General features: G+C 47.5%; 1 protein-coding gene across 1 annotated transcript; it reads left to right on the top strand.

Annotated features, from left to right (window-relative positions):
- Window positions 1-3,650: 3,650 nt before the first annotated feature.
- Window positions 3,651-13,473, top strand: LOC119372610 (uncharacterized). The gene is made up of 2 exons (XM_037643086.2): window positions 3,651-3,900; window positions 11,413-13,473. Exons 1-2 carry the CDS (start codon window positions 3,760-3,762, stop codon window positions 12,643-12,645), a joined length of 1,374 nt encoding a protein of 457 aa, XP_037499014.1. The 5' UTR covers window positions 3,651-3,759; the 3' UTR covers window positions 12,646-13,473.
- The last annotated feature ends 9,075 nt before the right edge of the window (window positions 13,474-22,548 follow it).

Here is a 22,548-nt window from a genome sequence, read left to right as displayed (position 1 = left end):
CTGTTTTTGGGACGTTACACCCCAGGTATTGTTATGAATTATGTGTCAGTGAACCTTCGGTGCATATAACTGATAAAGAATTTCGGGACCTGGAGAATCTATAATTTCCCATGTAGCACACGTGTTAAGGTCCAGTTAAGATAAAGAAAGATGGGGTGGGGGTGCGTGCTAGGTAGCATGTTGACATGATGATGCCGTTGGCTTTTTACGCATGCGTTGTGGTGTCCTAAGGAAAATGGTTTTTTATTAAACTTCAGTTGTAAGTCCAGCCTTGTCCTGTTCGTTCCTCTCTTGTGCTCGCGTTTGAAACCTGCTGGAACGCTTCACTACTCATCATGTGCCAACTGGCACAGAAAACCACACTGCTAAAAGGCCATACGAGTTCCGGTGTGTATAAAGTTAATCAGAAGGCCGCGAGAGCACCAAGATCGTGGCATGTAGAGTGTGGCTAGAGAGGGGTACTATCTCAAGAAAGCCGCTTGTTGGGGGATTAGCCTACTCCGCTCACTATCACCCTGAGCGAGGCCCGTAGCCAGGAATTTTTGGTGGGAGCGGGGGGGTGGACTTGCTGAATGCCTTTGCTGTTTTCGAGAAACACCTAGTTTCATTTTCTATTTCGGTGAAACGCCCCCCTCCATCAGGATCTCCTGGGGTGGGGGGCAGGCCCCTAGGGCACCCCCCTGATGACGGGCCTGCCCTGAGCCGTGTCTATTCAGACCGAAATAGGCATACTTTTAAGCTAAAGCTTTTATGAAGTCACAACATCCGATTTTGGTTTCGTAGTTGTCCGCCGCCGACGCCGCCGGTGTCCGTTACTGCTATCGCGCGAAATCGCAATAATGGAGGATCGGATCGGACTCGAGCCCGGACCCTCTGCGTGGTAGTCGAGTATCACAGCAACACGCCGGTGCTTAAAAGTCCTTTCCAAGAAGACCGTGTACATGCGTCATGTCGGGCAAAGAATTACGTTAACTTATGTAATATAGCGTGGTAGAAAAGTAAAATAGCAACCAGGCGTCACACAATACTCACTATGTAGCGAATGGGTCGTTTAATATGGCGATGCCGTTACAGAGGGCTCAGCCATAATTCTTCATCGTCATCAGCCACAGCACGAAGTGTACCTAATGCCTCACAGATGTGTAGCAACTACCCCGCTTCTACGCTGAATGACGAATAATGAGATAGTGGGTGCTTACCTACTTCGCAAGAAATATGATGATTTGTAGCTTTGTAGGTACCTTGCAAGTGTACTTGCATTAGTTGCCCCAAGGTGGTTTAGAACAGGCTCTAGAAAAGCTGCTCTTCTAGCCTTCGCTGTGGCTGAGTTGGGGGTCCGCGCAGTCTTGACGCTTTTTAACACGAAAGTAGAGTGTACTAGAACAGGGGAGGGCTCGGAACGGCTGCAGCACCAATGTACAGAAAGTGAAGCCCAAACAGGGTCAATCCACCTGCAGCGCTGCGATCGGTAGTCTGCAATGTGTCGTCGTTTAAGAGTTGCGCGCGGCTCCGGCAAAGTGGTGCAGGGGTAGAATGGCCGCTTCCCACTCAAAAGGCCCGAGTTCGAATCGCAGCTGTAGATGGTGTGCTTTTATTTAGTGTTACCTTTTATAGGTGTGTTGCTTTTCTACTTTCGTTCTTAAAACTAGCTTCTGTTGCTGCGTATTGCTACAAAAAGTAATGGGAAATGTGAAATCTTGTTTTGAGTCTCGTCTTCGCGAAAATCTCGGAGGCCATACTTTACGTTTTTGTTCAATCCCGGGTGTTGGCGCTGCAAATAACTGCGCTCGCTCTCAAATTTCTTCTATATTACTTCACATTTCGCGTTACCAACACGTAGCAAATTAAGCTAGTTTTAAGAAACAAAGGAAAGTCAATACAGTTACAAAAGGTGACACGAAGAATAAAAACACACCATCTGCAGCTGTGATTCGAACCCGGGCCTTTTGAGTGGGAAGCGGGCATTCTACCCCTGCACCATTTCGGCGGAGCCGCGCGCATCTCTTAAACGACGACACATTGCAGACTACCGATCGCAGCGCTACAAGCGGATTGACCCTGTTTGGGCTTCACTTTTCGAAGCTCGTTCCGGGCACTCCCCTGTTCTAGTACACTCTAACGAAAGTGTTTTGTGTCGGGGTCCACCAAGTAATTCCGTTACGGTTATGACGTTGATGAAATGGAAGCCAACGGGTGAGAAAGAAAAACCAAGAAAAAGATCTGCCGCTGAGAATCGAACCCACGACTTTCCGGCCGGGAGGGTAAGCGACCGACGCTCAAGCGACTAACGCATCTTGGCAGATGCTGAACACGTCACGAACGCGCCTTATATCTTTCACACATTCTTTCTCGCACGGTGCTCTCTGATGGTGGTGTAGGTAGGTGGGGCGGTGCCGCCGTCTGTGAAAGGTGAAAAGAAGTAATGCGTCATGATCGACACTTACTAGCGCTTATTCCGAGATTGCGCGATATCGGAGGCCATGGTTGAAGCAGTTAAAAGCGTCTCGATACCAGCGAGGGACACTTTCCGCGCTGGCGTCACCAAGGCACTCTAGACGCAGTTACGTTCTTTGCCCTTCGCTTCTGTTAGCGTGCACCGGCTCATCGGAGTAGTGCAGCTTCCACATGCACCAACGGGATTTCTCCGCCACCGAACGATTCGATTGCGAGAGCGCCGGCTAACAAAACTGCTGCAATACGCGTTGCAGAAAGGACATCATTTCGACGGGCGAATGGTGTGCCTTGGTGGAGCGAGACCACCGGGACGCACGCGTTTGCGACTCAAGCTACGAACCTCTTCCTCCCGTGTTGGCGAAGCGCAGTCGGGCAGTGTAGGCATGAGCACAGGCGTCGGTTACCCATTACTAGAAAGCGCACACCGTGCCGCTTCTCTCCTTAATCGACGTCGTTTTGAAGCAGTGCATATGGGGTACCAGTGTTGTTTATGAGCTTGCTGATGGCATCTTTACGCGAGGTTCCCGATTCCCTGTGTCCAAGTAAATGTTCACAATTTCAGGACTACAACGGTTTAATCATGATCATGGGCGTCAGTCGTCGCGATGGAGCCACGTCACTAGGCGTCAACATGGGTGCATCCACGTCAAACGGTTCTGTAGCTGCCAAACACGAATAGACATTGTACAAGCTCTCATATATCACTACACAATAAGCACTACTTCTGTGAAGACACGTGTAAATTTCGTGTTATAGTGATTCCTATGATGGAGGGATCAGCCACGGTTTTTTTTTTATTTTTCATATCTATAACCACATCCCACCCACTCCGCTCTTTACAACCTACACCTTGGTCGACGTTGCCAGCAGTCACGTGACTGCGTGGGCACGTCCCCTCGTGCGAGTTCGCGTAGCTAAACGCTCGACTAAGGCACGCAAGTTCCTGCACCGATAAAATTGCAAAGCCGCAGCAACGAAAGGATAGCGGTGCTCGAAAATGACGCAGTCGACCATCACGTGGCAAGGGGGTGGGGAGGCAGAGGAGAGGGAAATATGAGCTGCGCGTTGCCAAAGCGACTTCCTTTGTTAGGCCAGCCGGAAACTGCCACTTCCCACAGCTGCCGCCCCGTTCTGTTCAGTTTAGCCCAAGCCGCCGGCATGCCCGACCCTGACGCAGAGGTGATAGTTCATATGCTCAGCGGCCATCCCATCACTGGCGTGAACTGGAGGCCGATTCACTTCGCGAAAGACTTGCCGCAATCGCTTGTCTGTTGCTTGTGCCGTGTGATTCCTGAGAGAACGGCTATGCTGCCCTGCGCGCACTTTCTTTGCGATTCCTGCCGCAGAGCACGACGTCAAAGTGGCCACCCCGCGTGTCCCTTGGATGGGAAGCCGTTTGGAATCCACACGACATTCTACGCTGCCGACGAAAAAAGGAGCCTCCAGGTAATCACTTTACCTTTTCACGCTACAATGAGTTGGGATAAACGTTAGGACGAGGACTCGGAGAGCACGGTCATGGAAAACACGAATGAGGTTGAAGGAGTGGCTGGCAGTGTCGTACATCTGTTCCATATTTACTGAACATTGCATTACGCAGAGCGTGTGTATTCCTATTCCGTGATTACGAAAATATGGGATACGCACGTCCAGTTTGTAACCCTGCACTGGGGCAGATTGATGAAGGGCCAAAAAGCGAGACAGAAGAAAAGAGAGAGATTGGCAGCGGGAACAAACGTAGAATATACGCACGACAGGAATGCTTGCGAGTGTGTGAATTACGTGTCCGATGCTCTACCACTTCAGCTACGACGGAAGGCGTATCCCCGCTCATTTCACTAGGTATTCATGTATGTGTAATCCTTGGAAGTGTTAGCCGGCGCCGCTCGTAACCAAGGTGACGAGTGTTGACGGGGAAGCGCCCAATGAAGTTACCGGGGAAGTGACTTCCATCGTAGCTCAATTGGCAGAGCATCGAACATTGCATTCATTTCAATTTACGGTATTAGTGATACACTACAGTTACACAAAGTAATGGCGTCTATGCTTTCCCTGGACCAGTTGTCTTTTTGATTCATTTGGTTGTCTCTAACTGTGACATTGAGGAAGTAGTTATACTTTGAGCGCGTAATTTTAGCCTATAAGCTATGGAAGCCTAAGTTCCCCATGTATATTCAGACAAGTACCGCAAAAGCTCGTTAATTCGGAAAATCAGATAATTCGGACGTGTTCCCTGGTCCCGGCCAGCATATGCACTCTTTAATGGCACCAAACTATCGTTAATTTGGTCACGTTTGGCCGCAACCCGGTTCAATTCAGACGATCCTCGGAGCACGCCAACCATGAAGCTCCGCAAATGGGAAGCGAAAGAGAGACAACGTCGTTCGCGAACAACCGAAACAGCCGCGGGACTTCAGAAAGGCATGGTCGCCATCCACAATCATATCACAATGGCGTTGTTGGCGACTAAAGCTTCAGCGGCTGGAGCAAATGTTTTTTTTTTCGATTTTACTAGACGCCCGTGAAATGTCTGGGCTCTATTCATGATCGTGTCGCTAGCAACTTGGGTCAAAGCTGCGAGAAGCGAGTGCGGCTTCGTCCACAGCGGACGAAACCAACATGACGAAAATAAATGCTATATCCTACACATATTTCGCTTTCGTATGATCTTGAAAACATTCCAAAAGTAGAAAATGTGAAACATCTAAATGTGATCTATGTCTTGGGAGGTGCACATTAAATATATTGCAGATGATTTTTGAGTGGTTGCCTGAATTACGAAGATTGGCATTAGTTGATCAGCATTGCTAAGAAAGATTTTCAATCGTCGATCAGGTGCGCCCTATGCCTATGTAAAAATAGAAGACTGGTGAAGCTGTTCCCAATGCTTAATTATATTTTACATTTTCTCGCTCGACATTGCCATTTCCATAGCAACGTCATCACTTACCCTTCGATACCATATTGGCCACTGCCGCGCATCAAGTGACGTACGCACATAATCGGAAGGCGTGGTGACACTAGCCTTTCCTCGATCACATTAATTTTTGGTTACGAACTTTGGTTATTTAACTCAGTCTAGTACTACGGGACGGCAATGCAACGTCCGCAACTATGTGACTACGCGCGAAAAAATGTCTTAGAAGGGTATTTTACTTCGGAGCTGTTAGTCGAGATAAGTCCGTGTACAGCGGTGTCGTTCACAGCATAGCCAAGACGGGAGAGAGGACAAGCGCATAGCGAGATGGAAAGCCCAGCATAGCAGAGTTGGGAAAAGGAAGCGAGAGTGATGGCGAAGGAAGAAAGTAAAGAATAGTAAAGCAATGCAGTGTCAAGGCAAGGAATGGGTGAGTCGAAGGGTAAGGGGAAAGGGAATGCAAAATGAAAGCGAGGGTGAGGGTAAAGCACAGTAAAGTGGCATAGCACTTTCGTCGCTAAGACTTTCCCTCAGCTTCGCTGTTCATTGGTTTTTGCGGTAGGGAAGCCAAGCGTCGGGAAGCCAAGCGGAAGCCAAGCAATCCCACAGCGCCCCGCGGGTGCGCGGAGCACTATGGGAAAAGTGCGTACACCGAGAGAGCCGGCTGCTCTCTCGCCCTCTGGTCGATGGCGCCGTGAGAGTGGTAGGGGCACGAGAGAAAAACAACGCGTCGCCACTTCTTGAGTATTCTTACATCGTAAATACTGAGCACGTCCGAACGCACCTGCATGTACCTCTACGCATAAAATGTGAAAGGATGAACGCAGCGCACTGTAGGTATCACCGAGCGGGTATGTATCGGATGTAGCAGTTAAGCAGCATGCACACTATCGTGCGCCGACACCGTTCAAGATGTACTACAATATCATCGGGAACAGTGAATTCATGTTTGTTGCGCGATCACTTGTAATGTACGTAATGATACGAATGTGACGTATCGAAGTGTCGGATATAGATTTCCGCTTGAGCATTTAGTGTCATTAACAATACTGTGCTTGTCATTAACAAAACTGCGTTTAGCCGTTATGACCTGCAATATGTAATCCCTTATTGTTCACGAGTACTACTATGTATATCAATAGAGTGGTCACATGTGAGCCAACACGCGAAAACACAACCGGCGTTCGTACAATGTAGCATATGGAGTTAGTCAGCGAATGGTGATAAAGGCATATCTTTTGTTAGCTACGGTGTCAGCGACGCGCAGGCGGTCCAATGAATGTCTTACATTACTAAATGCCGACTATACTCGTTCGCGAAAACTTTAAATCCCAGAGCCTCATTCTGTGCTCGTCAGCAGAGTCGGTGGACGTTGATTCCAAATGGATCCGCAAACTACAATCACCACTCGTGGACTTCGTCTAGGAAGCCAAGGTGTATATTTTTGTTTAATGCATGCCGTAGGGCGTGCTGGTGCTAAAAAGGAAAAAAAGATCAATGACGCTTTGGAACCGCTGAGCTGGTCCAACAGTAACACGTGTGAACACTAGGCAGATGGAAACCTTAGAGAGGCCGCCTTTACTAAACAGAGAAGTTCACGACTGAATTACACAGTAATATGTTTCACCTTGTCGCATTCACTTGATTTGAGAAGTGCTACCAGGGCGCAGGAGGAAAGCTAAAGCATGAGACCCGCGCGCTCGTCGCGGTGACTGCTGCGGCGCACACACTTCTCCCACGAGCGCTTGCGCGCCCGTTGGTGGCGCTCGTGTTCTTGAAAAAGGTATATTTTTTAACACAAAAGTGTTTTATGCCGGAGTCCACCAAGTACTTCCGTTACGGCTATGACGTTGATAAAATGGACGCCAACGGGTGAGAAAGAAAAAATAAGAAAAAAAAAATCACAGCATATCCACGGAGTGAATGATGATGAGTGGGCGAAGCTGCGGAGGTTCATCGGTAAACCGTGAATCTTCCGTGAATTCTGCCCAGTACATCATCACCGACGTGAGATCGGGCGCGTTTATACTAAAGGTTCGATGAGTTATGACGACTTGCAGCTCACTTTAATTTTACATGTACGCTGTGAATTTTCATTGTTTAGAAAACCATTGCTTTAGAAAACACCTTGCGTCTTTCGTTAAGCAGCTGGCGTCTTTTTCGTTTTGCTTTAGAAACATCTGGCGTTCTTTCGTTTTGTTTTTACAAAACATCTGGCGTCTTTCGTAGGTTTATTTCATCAATCAACGGCGTTTTGAACAAAATTTTTATTGTTTAATCACGCACAGGAGAAATCTCACCAGGCACTACCTTGGAGGTAAACAATGGCTGCTAATGGGAATGAGAGACAGAAGAAGTCGGCTTTTAGCTAACACTTACACTTCTACAGAGACAGAAGAATTCGGCTTTTAGTTAACGCGCACGCTGCGAATTTTTTATTGTTCAACAACGCACAGTAGATGTAAGAAAAAGGTGTAGGTAGACGGAGCGGGGCGGTGCCGCCGTCTGTGAGGTGTGGAAAGATGTAATGCGTCAAGATTGACATTTACTAGTGCTTATTCCGAGATTGCGCCCGATATTGGAGGTCACGGTTAAAGCGTCTCGAAAGCAGCTAGGGATACTGGCCGCGCTGGCGTCGCCGAGGGACCCTACAGACGCAGTTGCGTCCTTTGCCTTTCGCTTCGTGCTAGCGTGCGCCGGCTCATCGGAGTAGTGCAGCTTCCACATGCACCAACGGGATTTCTCCGCCGCCGACTGGTTCCATTGCGAGAGCACCGACTAACAAAACTGCTGCAATACGCGTTACAGAAAGGACACGATTTCGACGGGCGAATGGCGTGCCTTGGTGGAGCGAGACAGAGGCCACAGGGGCGCACGCGTTTGCGGCTCAAGCTATGAACTTCCTCCTCCCGCGCTGCTGTAGCGATGTGGGGTAGTGTATGCATGACTACAGGCGTTGGTTACCCATTACTCGAAAGCGCACACCGTGCCGTTTCTCTCCTTAATTGACGACGTTGTGAACAAATGCATATCGGGTACCAGTGTTGATATGAACTTGTTGATGCCATCTTTACGACGGATTCACGATTCACTGATTCCAGATATATGTTCACAACTTCAGCTAACACGACGGTTTAGTCATGATCATGGGCGTTAGTCGTCGCGATGGAGACATGCCACTAGACTAGGCGTCAACATGAGTGCATACACGTGAAACGGTGCTATAGCTACCAAACAAGAATAGACATTGTACAAGGTTTCATTATATCACAACACAATAAGCACTACTTCTGTGAAGACACGTCTCATTTTCGAGTTATACATATTCCTATGATGGAGGGATCAGCCATGTTGTTGTTTTTTTTCAAGAGCAGCTTGCATGCACTAGAGTGGCTCATGGGTATAATAGCTGACTCCTACGGAGAGTATCCGAATGAAAAGCCAGTAAGAACGCGCATATTTTTTTCTCATTATGAAGGACAGCGAAGACGGACACTGGTTCAAGCGGCGGACAATATCGAAACCTGAAAGCGCTATTGAAGAGACGTGATAGTTTAAGCTGTAGTAAATCTAAGTGGTGCTGCGCTTAAAGCCAATGACCCCACACTCCGAAAACGATGTCTTAGCCAGTGAGTTTAAAGGAGTGGTGACACAAAATTTCGGACGCAATTTGACTATTACACCGCACTGGTGGCAACATAGTGGTCCCAATTGGTTTAATATCAGCCGCAAATTCATTTTAAAAAGTATTTTAGTTGAATTTTGAAGTTCGTGAAAGTGCCGAATTAGAAACAGAAGCAAAAAGCAATGAGGTCATCGAACGGAGCGTTTATTAAACAATGTACGTCACGAGTTTTGGCCGGGTTACCAGAGGCATGTACGGGATGGATGGATGGATGGATGGATGGATGCTACGAGCATGCCCTTTATAACGGGGCGGTGACAAGTGTCACCAGGCACGATAAATTAAAAAAAAAGCTTTCTCCCTTTTTTTCAATGTTGGCCTAATGTGTCTACTTCGATTAAATCTATCCTGCGCTGGTAGCGACACCTAGTGATGCAGAGCCTAACCAGAGATCCACAAAAATAACATTGCACCGACTTACCCACCTACTGACACTTTGTAGAGCGCTGGCAGTGAGATAATTATCTCATAGCATTCTCATTGCTGTTTTTTTATCGACAACAACACCGACGCCCCTAAGAAAAAGAAAAACACGTGGCTGATGCCTCTGTCATGGGAATCGGTGTAACACGAAAGTGAAACGTGTCTTACATGGTTGAGCGTTTGCTGTGCATTGTTTCGTCACAAGGGCGACAAATTGTAATGTCATGCGGAGAACGGCGGCAGCTCGAAACCCGCGACGCGCTGCTAGAGCAGAAAGGAGGCACAGAAAGAACACACAGGAGGAGCGCGAACTAACAACTTGTACAGCTCGACAGTTAAAGCGCGCTGCCCAAACACAAAGGAGGCTGTCACAGTTGTAACTTATTTGTGAGTAGCGCGCTCCTTTCGCAAAATAGGCCGCTGCAGTCAGCTAAGTTACATTCGTGCTCTCTGTAACTTCAACGCAAACTTGCCGTGAGAGCACAAGACGTACAAACCACCCCCCATCCCGAGATAAGCTGCGCGCACGAGTCACCACGCCCTTTGGAGGCGCGCGCGCATCGGAACGCGCAGGGCGACGGCCTTTATAGAGCGCCCTTCTAAAGCCCTTCGAGCCCTTCGCGCCATCTCGCTAGTGATAACGAAAACACGCAGAAGTGACACCGATCTCTGAGTACCGCCAACGGTAAATAGTGTATATAAATAGCTCGCCATTAGTATGCTGTAGAACATGCCGTCTGTAGCCGAGTCGCTTCGCGGCGCACGCTGCGGAGCGAGGGGTCGTAAATTCGACTCCCGGCGCCGGAACTTTTTCTTCTAGTTTTTTTGCCTTTGCCATCTGTTACTGTACATTTTACAACGTCATATCCGTGACGGAAATGCGTCAGTGGAGCCGTGGTGGGACCTCGGCAAAAACACCTTTGTGAAAATTGTCGTAGTTGGACAAAACACCACAGGATGTCGCTACCGGTTTTCCGGCTGCTGCTGCTGCTGCTGCAGCCTTGAACGGCTCCGGTTGCTCGGTATCCGTAAATGTTCGAAGCGAAATGATCGTAGAGAAAATGTTTCAGCACGCTTAATGCTGCGGCTGCTCCAAGCCTCACAGAAAACTTTGTCTCAGTTGAACAGCAAGAACAAAATCGCAGCCACTGGCGGGAAAAGCGAAGTGAATCGAGCTTTTCTGACTGATTATTACACTCCTCCCAGCTCCTTCATCCATTGGCGCCCTAGATAAGCAACGTAGTTTGAAGATCGAGGAAACAAGCACTCGTAGCGCTCAACAGAGAAGACGAAACAGCAGCGCTGACAACATTGCAGGAGCTCTTCAGTGACGTCACTGGCTCTCGCGGTCGCATGACAGTATTTTTTTATCGAGTAGGCTGACTACGTCACGGGGCCCGCGAGTGCTCTTCGAAATCGAAACTGCCTGCGGTCGTAACACACGCGCATATAATTAAACATTTGCCTCGCGCTGGGGCAAATCAGTTTCGTTGGCGCCATTGAACAGTCACTAGCCACTGATCAAGAGCACAAAACATATGTTCACGAATTTCTGTCGGCACTCCTTCAATACCCACGATTGCAGAATTGCGATGCAGAATCCTTGGTCTAACGTATGTTTAAAAGCCCATGCGTTTCGCAACAAATCATACTGTCGACTATGTGCCCGCCGCGCTCATTGTGCGGCAAGTCATTCGGTTGTGCTGTGCGTGTTACTTCGCTGGGCACAAGTTCAACCAATAAGAGTTCAGTCTTTACCGGTTTGATTGCGGCCTTCATCCTCACAACCACGCGATACTATTTTTGCGCTTTAGCATGTAATCACGATGGTGGTATATTCATACTTCTCAGCGATATTGCAGCTTTTTCTGTTAATGGATCGGCACAAGCATTAACACTCAGCTTAAATTGCTTTCTCTTTTTTATATGACAGGCTCACTGCTGGAATGAAGGCAACGGCTGCAAGTATGTAGGTCCCATCGAAGCCCTGGTGCTGCACTACGACAAGGAATGCACCTTTCACGCCATCCAGTGTCCACGCTGCGAACAAAGAATATTGCGCACATACATTGCAGCACATTATGAGGCAGGGTGCTCCATGAATTCCTCTTGTGCAAACGGTGCAGAGCCGACCAAGCAAGACAGCCTATCCATAACCTCGGATACCATCAACAACGCAGTCAGTGGCTTTGAGAATAGTCTTCAACGTGGAATTGAAAGAATCGAGGCGAACATATGCTCTAAGATGACTCAGCAGCTGAATACCTGCCTCCAAGAGCTCAAGGCCCTCATCAGAGACCCCTGCAGTGATCAGCTGTCATCCCTTCAGAGCCAAATGAACGCACTTGTTGAACAAGGGAAGACCAATGATGCCTCGCAATTGAGGAAAATTGTAAGTGCACTTAAAGACTCTGAAAATATTTTGAAGGAAGGTGCGAAGAGAGCTGAAGCGAATCTATCTTCAAGTCTCGCAAATCAACAGCAGTCTCTGCAAATTGTGCTCGACTACGTTCAGCAGAAGAATAGATCTCCCAAGAGCGATTGGCTCGCCGCATCGGCCGCTTCGAGGGAGCCAGGCAAGATTCCATGGCGCTTGGAAAAACGGCTCATCCTGCGCAAGCTGGAGACCTTCGCCAACGCTTCAGTGAGCACGCTGGAATCCTTAAGACAGAGGACTGAGCCGTGGGATGGCCAACCATGGATTTCAGACGTTCAGGATGATATGAAACGTTCTTGTTTCATATCGAGCGCTTTCGGCAATGCGAAAACTCATTTTACGGTAACATTGATGCATGCTGAAAAAATATTGTACTTGGACAAAGGGAACTTCGCTTCCTGGAATCAGTGGATATTTAGGGATGTACAGGTCAAAATTTCCTGCTCCGTAAGTAGCCGCAGAGAGCCTGCAGCCTTCTTTGTGCGTGTCGAGTGCGCAGGAACCTCCGAAGTGACCTGCTTGCCGTTCACCGAGCTCGCGTTAGCGGCGACGAACAGGCGTTCTGGCGAAATTCTTAAATTTCGGAAACTTGATCCAGGTGACTGCATGGCCTGCCTCCCAAACGAAACTCCACATTTTATTGTCACTTTCACGATAGGAACGACAAAGCTTGCTGAAGACGGCGTCATCGATGGTGGAAAATTGGAGTTATTTCTCGTTTTTTTCTGAAGGTGCAGCCAAAGTCTCGGCATTTCGATCGGTAGGGCACATTAATCAGTTTCAGGTGCATTATCTGCAGCTGTAGAGAAGTGCAAATATTCCCATGAATTGACAATCTGCTTCGGACGGTCAGCGTTCGGCCCAGACTTAACACTGCAATGAGCAGCAGAAAAGAATGTTGGCCACGAGCAGTGGTAACCAGCGTCGTGTTTAGATATCGTGTTCCCCGAGCGAGTCCATTGAATGCGTTCACAGTGCACATTTCTACCTCTGTATTAGGCGTTACATATTGAACGAGTTCTGCCGGTCACAGCTCTGACAACTGAAAGGCTTTCAGCTTTGTCGCCAGCTTGTGGGATGAACTCATTGGTGTTATACTGTTATACCTATATTGCTACGTATGAGTTTGAAGTATGCGCGTAAGCTTTTAGGGTAAAAAATGCATGAGTGATTTAGCTGAGTAGACGCGTCAATAGTAAGCATTTGCATTCACTCAACGAAGCAGAAGCATGCACTGCCGTGTTAAGGCGAACGCGAATCGGCAACTGCCAATGCGTAGTTCGATGTGAAGGATTAAGCGGTGTTGTGAACGTTCAGCTGTTGTGTACTGGAGTGTACTCGGATAAAGCGTGGCAGCGGGTAAGTTGTTCGTTAAGAAATACGTGCACATTTTCTGTTAATCTACTTTAAGAATATGACACAATTTTCATTCAAATTGTTTTCTGTTTCAAGTGTTATACTGGTCAGTTTTGTCGAGTGTTTTGAAATCTGGGTGTTGTTTATTTTGCCTTGCAAATAAAATAGTCATACCTGCCTCATTGAAGGAGGCATTGTTGACCTTTTTGGTTTCAGTATCCGAACGCTTACACGGAAGAATGGGAACTACGCAAATGAAAAAGCGAGCCTTAGGAAACAGAGCGTTGCTTCAATATTACGTCCTCACAGCAAGTACACCTAATTGGTCCAGATTACTCCTTCTTATCGTCGATAAGGCGTTACTTTTTGAACGACTGCTGTCGGTACACACCTCTCACAAGTGAAATGCTTACAGCTCAGTTACAAGTTGGCGGAATGATCTTATTGGCGTTATATATTGCTACGTGTGATTGCTTTCAGGTGGTGTGAAACCGTGCAAATTACAAAGCAGTATAGGTGCTACAAGTGTGAGCTTGGGCATTCGCTCAATGAAACAGATCTATGCACTGTCGTGTGGTAGTGGAGGCAGACAGACAGCTGTCAATGCACGGGCTTCAAAGAGAGATAAACATTTTAATGAAAAGCTGGAGATGTTTGCCTGGCTGCTCGCCTGACATGCTACCCCAGGTGCTGGGTGACGATTCTGATATATACAGTGATAAACGCATAACACATACAGCCACACAAGTTTACAAAGTTTCGTTCAGGCTCGTGGCCCGCAAGAAAGTCAACAGCGCTTTCGTGGCACGTAGCGCACGGGCTTCAAGTTTTATTAAAAAGAAGCTAGGCATGAACCTTACACTATTGCGTACTATATTGTGCTCGAATAAAGCGTTGTAGTGGGTCAGTTGCCCGTTAAGCAATGCGTGCACTTTTCTGTCAATCTACTTGAAAAACTTAAAACTTACATTATGCGTTGAAGTTCTTTTGTGTATCGAGTATTAGACTGTTCAGTTTTAGCCGCGTCTTGAAAACTGCCTGTTGCTTATTTTGTTTTGCGAATAAAGTGAAACTACGCCTATCTCACTGAAGGGTGCAGTGTTGGCTTCTTTAGACTCGAAATGCGAACGCTTACACGAAAACATCAATAACATAAAGAAAAAACGCAGGATAAACGCATTCATAACTAGACGTACGTAATGCTTGCTCGAAAGGCATGTTCGAAAAATGAAGCCAGCGTTCCCACGAGTGATATTTTTTCTCGCATTTCTCGTTGGATTTTTTCTTTTTTTTTTTTTTGCACGATCCCTGCAACTGGGTGGTTCGTTGATTTGTGACTTGTTCGGAGCTGTCAGAGTCGAATATTCTAGTTCAGCCGAGGAGACAAAAGCTGCCGCTCGACCTTAGCGTTCTCTATAATTTTCGACCATGTAGTTCTTGCAAATTTATACTTCGCAAAGTACAACACTCACAAACTGAAACGCGACATTTTTTTTTCTCAGTAAAGCGTGCTTAATTTGTAGATGTGTAAAAAATTTTGATTCCGTAAATTTTTTTTTTTAAACATTATCACTCGTGACTAGATTTCGGCACTTCCAGCATGGCTCCTTTATGCGTGTGCTGTATAAATACTTCTTTAGATGTATGGTATTTAGCCTATGGTGGCGTTTTTGTATGGCGCCGACCAGCCTTTACACTAAGTAGCACGTAAGTACAGTCAACCACGAACGTTTACGGACCACGCGAGAGTATGGTCAAGTGCCTCTTCGCGACATTTCCGCTATACGTCAGCGGTGATCTACAGCAGCGCTATGCCAAAGACTCATCCCTCCCTTAATCGGTGGCCTGGCTATTTGTTATCCATCTTTCTCCATTTAACCCTACGCGCTCTTCGCAATCCGTGGCGACGTGCTTTTTCTGGAGAGTAGTCTATCAGGAGAACTTTAATCAATTGCAGTCTTTGTCAAAAAATCACAGCATATCAACGTGGTGAATGATGATGAGTGGGGCGAAGCTCCGGAGAGAATCATCGGTAAACCGTGAATGTTCTGTGTAACGCCCCATCAATCATCATATGAAGAGTGAGAAACACTGTGTGTATATTGCAAACATGAAACTTTTATTTTTCTTTTTATTTTTGCCGCACTGCCCTCATTGCGATGAGAGACGATGCACGTTAGCCCACATGCTCTGGCAATGCACGGCGCTGCGCGATTGCGAGAATCTCAGCACAGAGGACGCCTGGAGGACGGCAATCACCAGCTCGGACCGGGAGGTCCAAATCCGGGCTGTCCAGAGGGCCCGCAATTTGGCGGAGGGGCTCGCTCTTCCTGTCCCCACGTGGGCGCGGCCCGCAGCCGACCCTCCTTCTTGAGGGGATCTTGAGGGGAGTCGGCTCCTCAGGACAATTTATAAATAAAGTTCATTGACTGACTGACTGACTGACTGAACTGACTGACCTTAATTAGATGATGCTTGGCTTGCGTTGTCCCTTCATTATCACGGCTTTATGGTCCGTGAAGTGAAGGGACAGCGGTTCTTGTACGGGTTGCAAATGGAAATTAGAAAATACCAGGTCTATACACGTCCCTCGGATGGTCTTCTCGCCGCAGCCGTGCAGCTTGTCGAGCAGCTTCGGCCTCGCGGGCTCGAACGGCGGGGTCTTCTCGGCGCAGCCGTGCAGCTTGTCGAGCAGCTTCGGCTTCACGGGCTCAAACGGCGGAATCTGCATCGCGGCGTCGACGTGCAGCTTTGGCCTCGCGGGCTCTCACCTCAGGATTCTGTCTGCGAGCGCGCGCTGCCACCGCCTTCCGTGCCCTCCGTTCCGCAGCCTTGTCTTCCATCTGGCGACTCCCAGCTAAAGAGAAAGCGTGCCAAGAGGGAGCCTCATGGCGCGTTACTTCTGAAATGTTGTCTTCGGGTGTCGTTGAAAACACGAGACGTAGTAAAGAAGAAAGAACGCCACACAGGCGAACACGCACGAGAGTGTCACTCGTCAACGTCGTCGTCTTCTTCTACTGCATACCAGAACGCGCGCAGTAAAGAAGAACGCCACACAGGCGAACACGCACTCGTCGACGTCGTCGTCTTCTTCTACTGCATACCAGAACGCGCGCTTCTCACGAACTAGAGTTGGCTACTACAAACCTACAAACGGAGGATGGACAGACCCACGGCATAAGGAGCTTCGCCCCTGAAAGTGATACCTGCATACCCAACGCCAACCCGCCATAGAGGCACACCTGTCGATTGTATATGTGCGAAAGTCATACTGCAGGCAAACTTCTTGCGTGAAAACCACGAACAAACAATGCGCTGCGCGGCAGTAGAAACTTGATATGTCACTCAGCAATAAGAATGCCCATTTCGGGCCCAGCGCTGCGGTCGACGTTAGGCAACGCGCGTGGTCCGTAAACTTTTGTGGTTAACTGTAGATATCGTATAAGTAAAAACACTGCGCATCAAGCCACACGAAAAATAAACACGTAAGCACGATGCATTGTCCCTTACCGATATGAACGTTGACGAAACGCTTGGTCACACGAACGCGTAATATGCACAAACATAACGCGACATGGTCAAGCCAAGTTTAAAACGTGCAGGAAGCGTTCACGCAAATTTTGATGTCAATAATTTACAATCTTTCTAGTGGCACTAGAAAGATTTACAAACTTTCTAGTGCCATTAGTGTCCGTCTTTGGAATATAGTTGTCTGTCATGGACCTAGTACCTACTAGAGGCTGAACCACCTGAAATTCAGGGTCATTAAATCGCGTAAGAACTGCTGTCCTCGTGCGTCGCGTCCTGCGCATGCTAAGAAAAGATGCTGTACATCCTTATCGATGTGGCCGCAAAGGCATTATGGACTCTGAACTTGTGAAATGTGAACTTGAAAGTGTTTTCCGTAGGCGGAACTATTTTCTTCTTTTTTTCATTATCATGAGTATGACCTACGTCCACTGCAGAACCACGCCTTCTCCCAGTAGTCACCAACAGACCCTGTTCCGCGCGATCTAGCTGATTTCATACTACGTCTCCAAATATTCAAGCGAAGCTTGAATGCGAAGCATCTTATGGCGGAGTTCAAACTGGTGGTCGTGGTGGCCTGCGCCGTGACCACCCTTACTGCGCATGCACAAACACTCTCCACACACCTACTCTCCACTCCCTCTCCTCTCTTTCCCTCTCCCCTCCCCCCTCTGAAACGCGGGCTGGACATGTCAAAACGCTGCTTCGCATCGGCTCATGGTACCCTTTAGCGGGGGATGGTGTGATTTTTTGTGAGTTACCGGTTTCGGTCCCAGCGGTGCCGTTGGGCGCAAAAAACCCGCCGCCGATGAGCGTACAGAAATGCAGCCCTCGAAAGGTGCACCGGTCCCATGTGTATTTGTATGCGCCATTTTCCAATATTTGGATGCTCTCGCGATCGTGGGCTTGTCAGCGATCAGCCGATTCTGGTATGGCAATCTGATCGTTTGTCGAGGTCACTTTTCACTTCATGCTGCCACATTTCGTTGCTGCCTGGAAATGAACGCATGACCGCCGTTGTTGCCCGTAGCAACCTTAATGTAAAGCTGCTAAGCATGTGGATGAAGGTTCAATGCCAGCCTTAGAGGAAGGAAAAAGGAGGGTTAGGAGGGAGGATTGCGTAATAAAATATAAAGAAAGAAAAAAAGAGAAGCAGTAGGTCAAGCACGAACACGCCAAGCTTCTTTTGATCCCATTTTCTCGTCGGGTAAATGGCCCCCTAATTTTATTATTTTTAGTGCGATAGCGTTAAATAGCTAATTTTGCAGAAATTCCGGCGTCGGCATCGTTGGTTGTGAGAGCAAAATCACCGTTGCCTATGAGTCAAAATTGGAGGTAGACGCAAATAAATAAATAAATAAATAAATAAATAAATAAATAAATAAATAAATAAATAAATAAATAAATAAATAAATAAATAAATAAAAACCTTTGTTTCGAGCGAGAATTCCGCCCATGGATTCTGTGTGGAAAGCAGGTGTTCTACCACAGAGCCACACCCATGCTTCAAGCTTTTTCGGAAAAGTGCGCTATGAGAGTGTCATGGAGCACGAGGAGTCTCCTTAACGCATGCAATATTGCTTGGCAGAAGCGTACAGTCGCAGCAGGCGTCAAAGCATGTGAATTGAGCAACGAGTGGGTGTTTTAAAGGCCCAGCAATTACAAAGCGCACAGGCATAATTATTGATCATTATCAGCAACGGCATGGACGATGTATGCGGCTGGGCAACTGCGCGTGTTGCCTTACGAACGTGTAGTGGTTACTTCGACCATTCGCAAAAGGAATAATTATGGCACAGTGGGCAATTCGCAACTGTAAATCGCAGTAGACATTTTAGGATAGTTTGAAAGGGCCACTTCACTGGCGCAAATTTCTTTGAGACACGGCCTAGGTGTCCTCTGAGAAGCGAAGCTAGGAGGACAGGCCTGTAGCCAGAATTTTTTTTTTTTGGGGGGGGGGGGGGGGGCACTTGCTGAAAACCTTGACTATTTGAGAAAAACACCTATTTGCATTATTTATTTTTGGTAAAAACACCTGCCTCACCAAAATTTCGGTGGGCGGGGGGGGGGGGGCGCTCCTAGCCTCTCCCCCACCCCCCTTGGCTACGGGCCTGTCGGAGGAGGTGGTGCGAACAGGGTCCGTTCGCGCGAAGCTCAAGCGTCCTACAAGTTTTTTGTCCCCAAACGCACTCTACTGCTTTCTTATCTCTTACAGTCACGCCTATCATTTTTCTTGTCGGAAGTGAGTTTTAAATCTACGCTCGAGGTAGCTATCTTCGGGCCGTTCGACAGAACATTTGAAAGTACAGAGCGTGGCGAAAGGTTCTGCGCCACCTATTTGAAATGGATGCTAACGAATGATGTTGCTTTTCGTACTGGCCACAAGCTGGCGCTAGTTTGTCACTGCGGTCATTGGGAGCATCTAGGTTCACTTTTCGGAAAGGTGGTGCCGTCTAGGCAACAAGCTTGGAGCAGTTACAGAGTAAACTGCACTGGGGGCAATTTTTGAATGAGGCCTCAGAAGCACGGAGGGTAAAAACATCAAAGCCACTTCCACCTCAAGTGAAAGCTGCGCGAACTCCGGAGCATTCATTTGACTGGTCTCTTCTGTTCTACTGCTCTCTTCTCGCTCTCATTTTTTGCGCTCTTTTCTGGTGTTTATCTTCGGTTTTGTGCTCTTTCCTGTTGTTTTCGTGTGATTATGTGTTATAATACATATTTTTTATTGTTTTCTCATGATGATCTGATTTGTTCTGCGGTTTTCTATTATACGTTCTATGTTCTCACTTCTACTGTTTTTCTACTGTTTGCTGCTCCGTGAGAGGAGCGTCTAACTCCCAGCGCTGGAGTTTCGCCTCCGCTTCTCTCTTCCGTAGATCTGTGCCAAACTTGCCGATGCTGGTGTCTCGCTGTCGCTCCGCTGGCTCGGCCAGATGAATTAGCCCTTTGCGACGGCATCGTTCACAGGCTAGCAAGCGCTGACGTTCTAAACGGGCAGCCTGTTCGTCTTCTGTGTATCCAACGCACGGCCTGCGTGAGCCCAACGCGACACATGAGAGAACAAGAGGATTCCTTAAACCGTTCCGCAGTTAAAACAATTCAAGACCATGTACGAAGCAAAGAGCAATCTCAGAAAAAAGTGCACGTTGTTAAGGTTGCTTCTCCTTGTAATTGGTATGAACGCAGTGAAGCACGCTTAACAGTGAGGTAAGAGTTCAGCCGTATCACAGCTTTGAGTCCGGGTTGTTTTATCTCTTTCATTGTTGCAGTAATGATTTGGCAGCGTTAACACTCAGCCATATTTCGTTTTCTGAATCGTCGCTGTCGAAACAAAAGACGGGTCTTGATAAAATGAATGTCCGTGGAAACCGAGAAATTCCGCTACTCTGCGTATTCACTATACGAAACTCGAAGAAATCCTACTTTCATGTTACCACAGCTGATTCCACAATAGGCTGAGTTTTGAAGTTTGAAGTTTATTCAGCATTGACAATATACAGGGCGCCCCAGGTAACTCTAGCCAGAGTTCAAAAATATGCCGTCGCACTCGATGATGACACGACTGTATGAATTTTGCCGACTATTCCATGGAGCAAGTCACACTATTTTTGTTCTGCTCATTTTCCTAATTAAATAGGACTAATTAGCCAACTTTTGAAGCAGTGAAGCTGACGAAAAACTTCCAATCAGAAAGTTTGTAGATCGGTTCGCGAAACGTCCGATTAGGCAGTTTCTAACATTCAATTTATTATGTATTACTGTTTTTCTGCTCACTACAGGTGCCTGCGAAATACAAAAATATACCACTTGACATGTCCGTTTGCGCGCCTGTGCGTGCCGTGATTTCAGCGCTCCATTACGTTCCGCGGGCAAACGATTATAGTTTCTGGCCGGGTGAGCTACCACTTAAAAAGTGATACTGCAGCGACGATCCTGGTGGCTGTGCGATCACGCACCTGTTGCTTGCGGCAGCACAAGCGCGAACCGCTATATCTTCTTATCGCTGTCACGGACTGCGGCGAAGGAAGCATATCGTTTGTACGCGATACGTTTGCGAGCCCTGCAATCACGGCGAGCAAACGGGCATGTCATGCGGTATATTTATGTGTTTCGCGGGGATGTGTAGTAAACAGAAAACATCAATACCCAGTAGATGGAAGGTTAGAAACTGTGTAATCGGATGTTTTGCGAACCGATCTGCAACTTTCTCACTGGAACTTGACGCCCAGCTTCGTTGCTTGAGAAGTTGTTTCGTTAATCTTATCTAATTAATTAGTTAAGCAGAACACAAAAAGTATGACTTACTCCATGCATTAGCCAGCAACATGTATTTGCTCCCATCGTCATAGAGTGCGTCGGCACATTTTTAAACTCTGGCTAGATTTAGCTGGCGCACCGTGGAGTGTGTACACAGGGTTATAAATGTTTAGTGCAAGAAAACTCAAGCGGTAACGACTCGAAGGCGACAGCCACCTTGTTTTTTTTCTTTTCGGTCGATGTACTGATCCTCCCGCGCCCCCTCCGAAAATTTCCTGCACCTAACGTGGTTTTGCACTGCCTCCAGGATCGGAGGCACTGGAAGCTCTCCGAACCTCACCAGGTTTTACATTGCCTCCGTGATCGGCTCACCTTTGACCAAGGGTCGATGTCATATGATGACGTCATCGCGTGACGTCACGCTATGTGACGTCATAGTAACCTCATGAGTAGGTCACAAACTTTGGCGATAGGTGACGTCGTGATGACGTAATATAGTGACGCGATCACGTGCTGATGATTATTTGCATCACACGTGTCGACGCCGACGCCGCCGACGCTCAAGATTCGCGTGTGATGAGGCATATAAGGCTTTCGCCTTAAAAAAAAAGTTGTCTTAGCGAAACACAGTGGCGGAACCTTTAGTGATCTGAACGAAAAGCAACCTTACTAAACAGCCAAAAAAAACTAAATATGTATATTAGTGAGAGAAATTAGTAGAGTAACAAATAAAAGTGCGGACAGCTTGCGTACCTTTATGAACAATATAACAATGCTAGCGCGAAAATATTGGTCAGAAAGGAAAAGACGACAAGAAAAATTGGGGGACCCTTAAGCTTCGTCTTTAACAGTTGAACGCGATAGCGAAATCCGGCCCCTAATGCGCACTTCAACCACTAAGTGCATACTTATTAATGTGTATTGTTACACACACGCGCGCGATGTATCTATAGTAATGATACAGGTTTTCGATCTAAAGCACTTCCCTGTGCAAGCGTCGAGACATATTTCTCACAATGTCTCACAGATGGCAGCACATTATCTAGCGTTTGCTGTTTACTTGATCAACGCCTCCTCTAGAAAGCAGGCGCTGGCTTGATATGTTTTCCGCTAGATGGACATAGTTGTTCATTTTTGGAGCTGTTTGAAAGTTCGTGTGTGTTTTTAGCGGCGATGGCTGCACTATCCCGGTCTTTTTCGAAGCATGGCGTCGCGCAAAAAACGTAGTTTGGTGGCTTCGACAATGCGCCTACAAATCGCCGAATGGGTTCATTTTCGCCGTGACACCTGCCGAACAAAATGCTTTAAGGAGACTCCTTCCGCTACATGACATTTATGTAGTGTGTTTTTTCCGAAGCAGCTACAAGTTACATCGTGGCTTTGTAGGAGGACATCTGCTTGCCACGCAAACGGCCCGGGTTCGATCCTCCATGAAACCGAAGACTTTTGTTGTTTATTTTATTGGCATCTTTCTCGATTTTTCGGTCACGG

This window comes from Rhipicephalus sanguineus, chromosome 10 (assembly GCF_013339695.2).
Source record: "Rhipicephalus sanguineus isolate Rsan-2018 chromosome 10, BIME_Rsan_1.4, whole genome shotgun sequence".
In the NCBI taxonomy this organism is placed as follows: Eukaryota; Metazoa; Arthropoda; class Arachnida; order Ixodida; family Ixodidae; genus Rhipicephalus; species Rhipicephalus sanguineus.
Note: the sequence above shows the minus strand (reverse complement) of the source record. Positions and strands in the feature narration are given on the sequence as shown.

Coding starts and splice junctions, on each gene's coding strand:
- LOC119372610 (XM_037643086.2), top strand. CDS start 3,760: ATGCTGCCCTGCGCGCACTTTCTTTGCGATTCCTGCCGCAGAGCACGA. Junction 3,901..11,412: donor ACGAAAAAAGGAGCCTCCAG/GTAATCACTTTA, acceptor TTTATATGACAG/GCTCACTGCTGGAATGAAGG.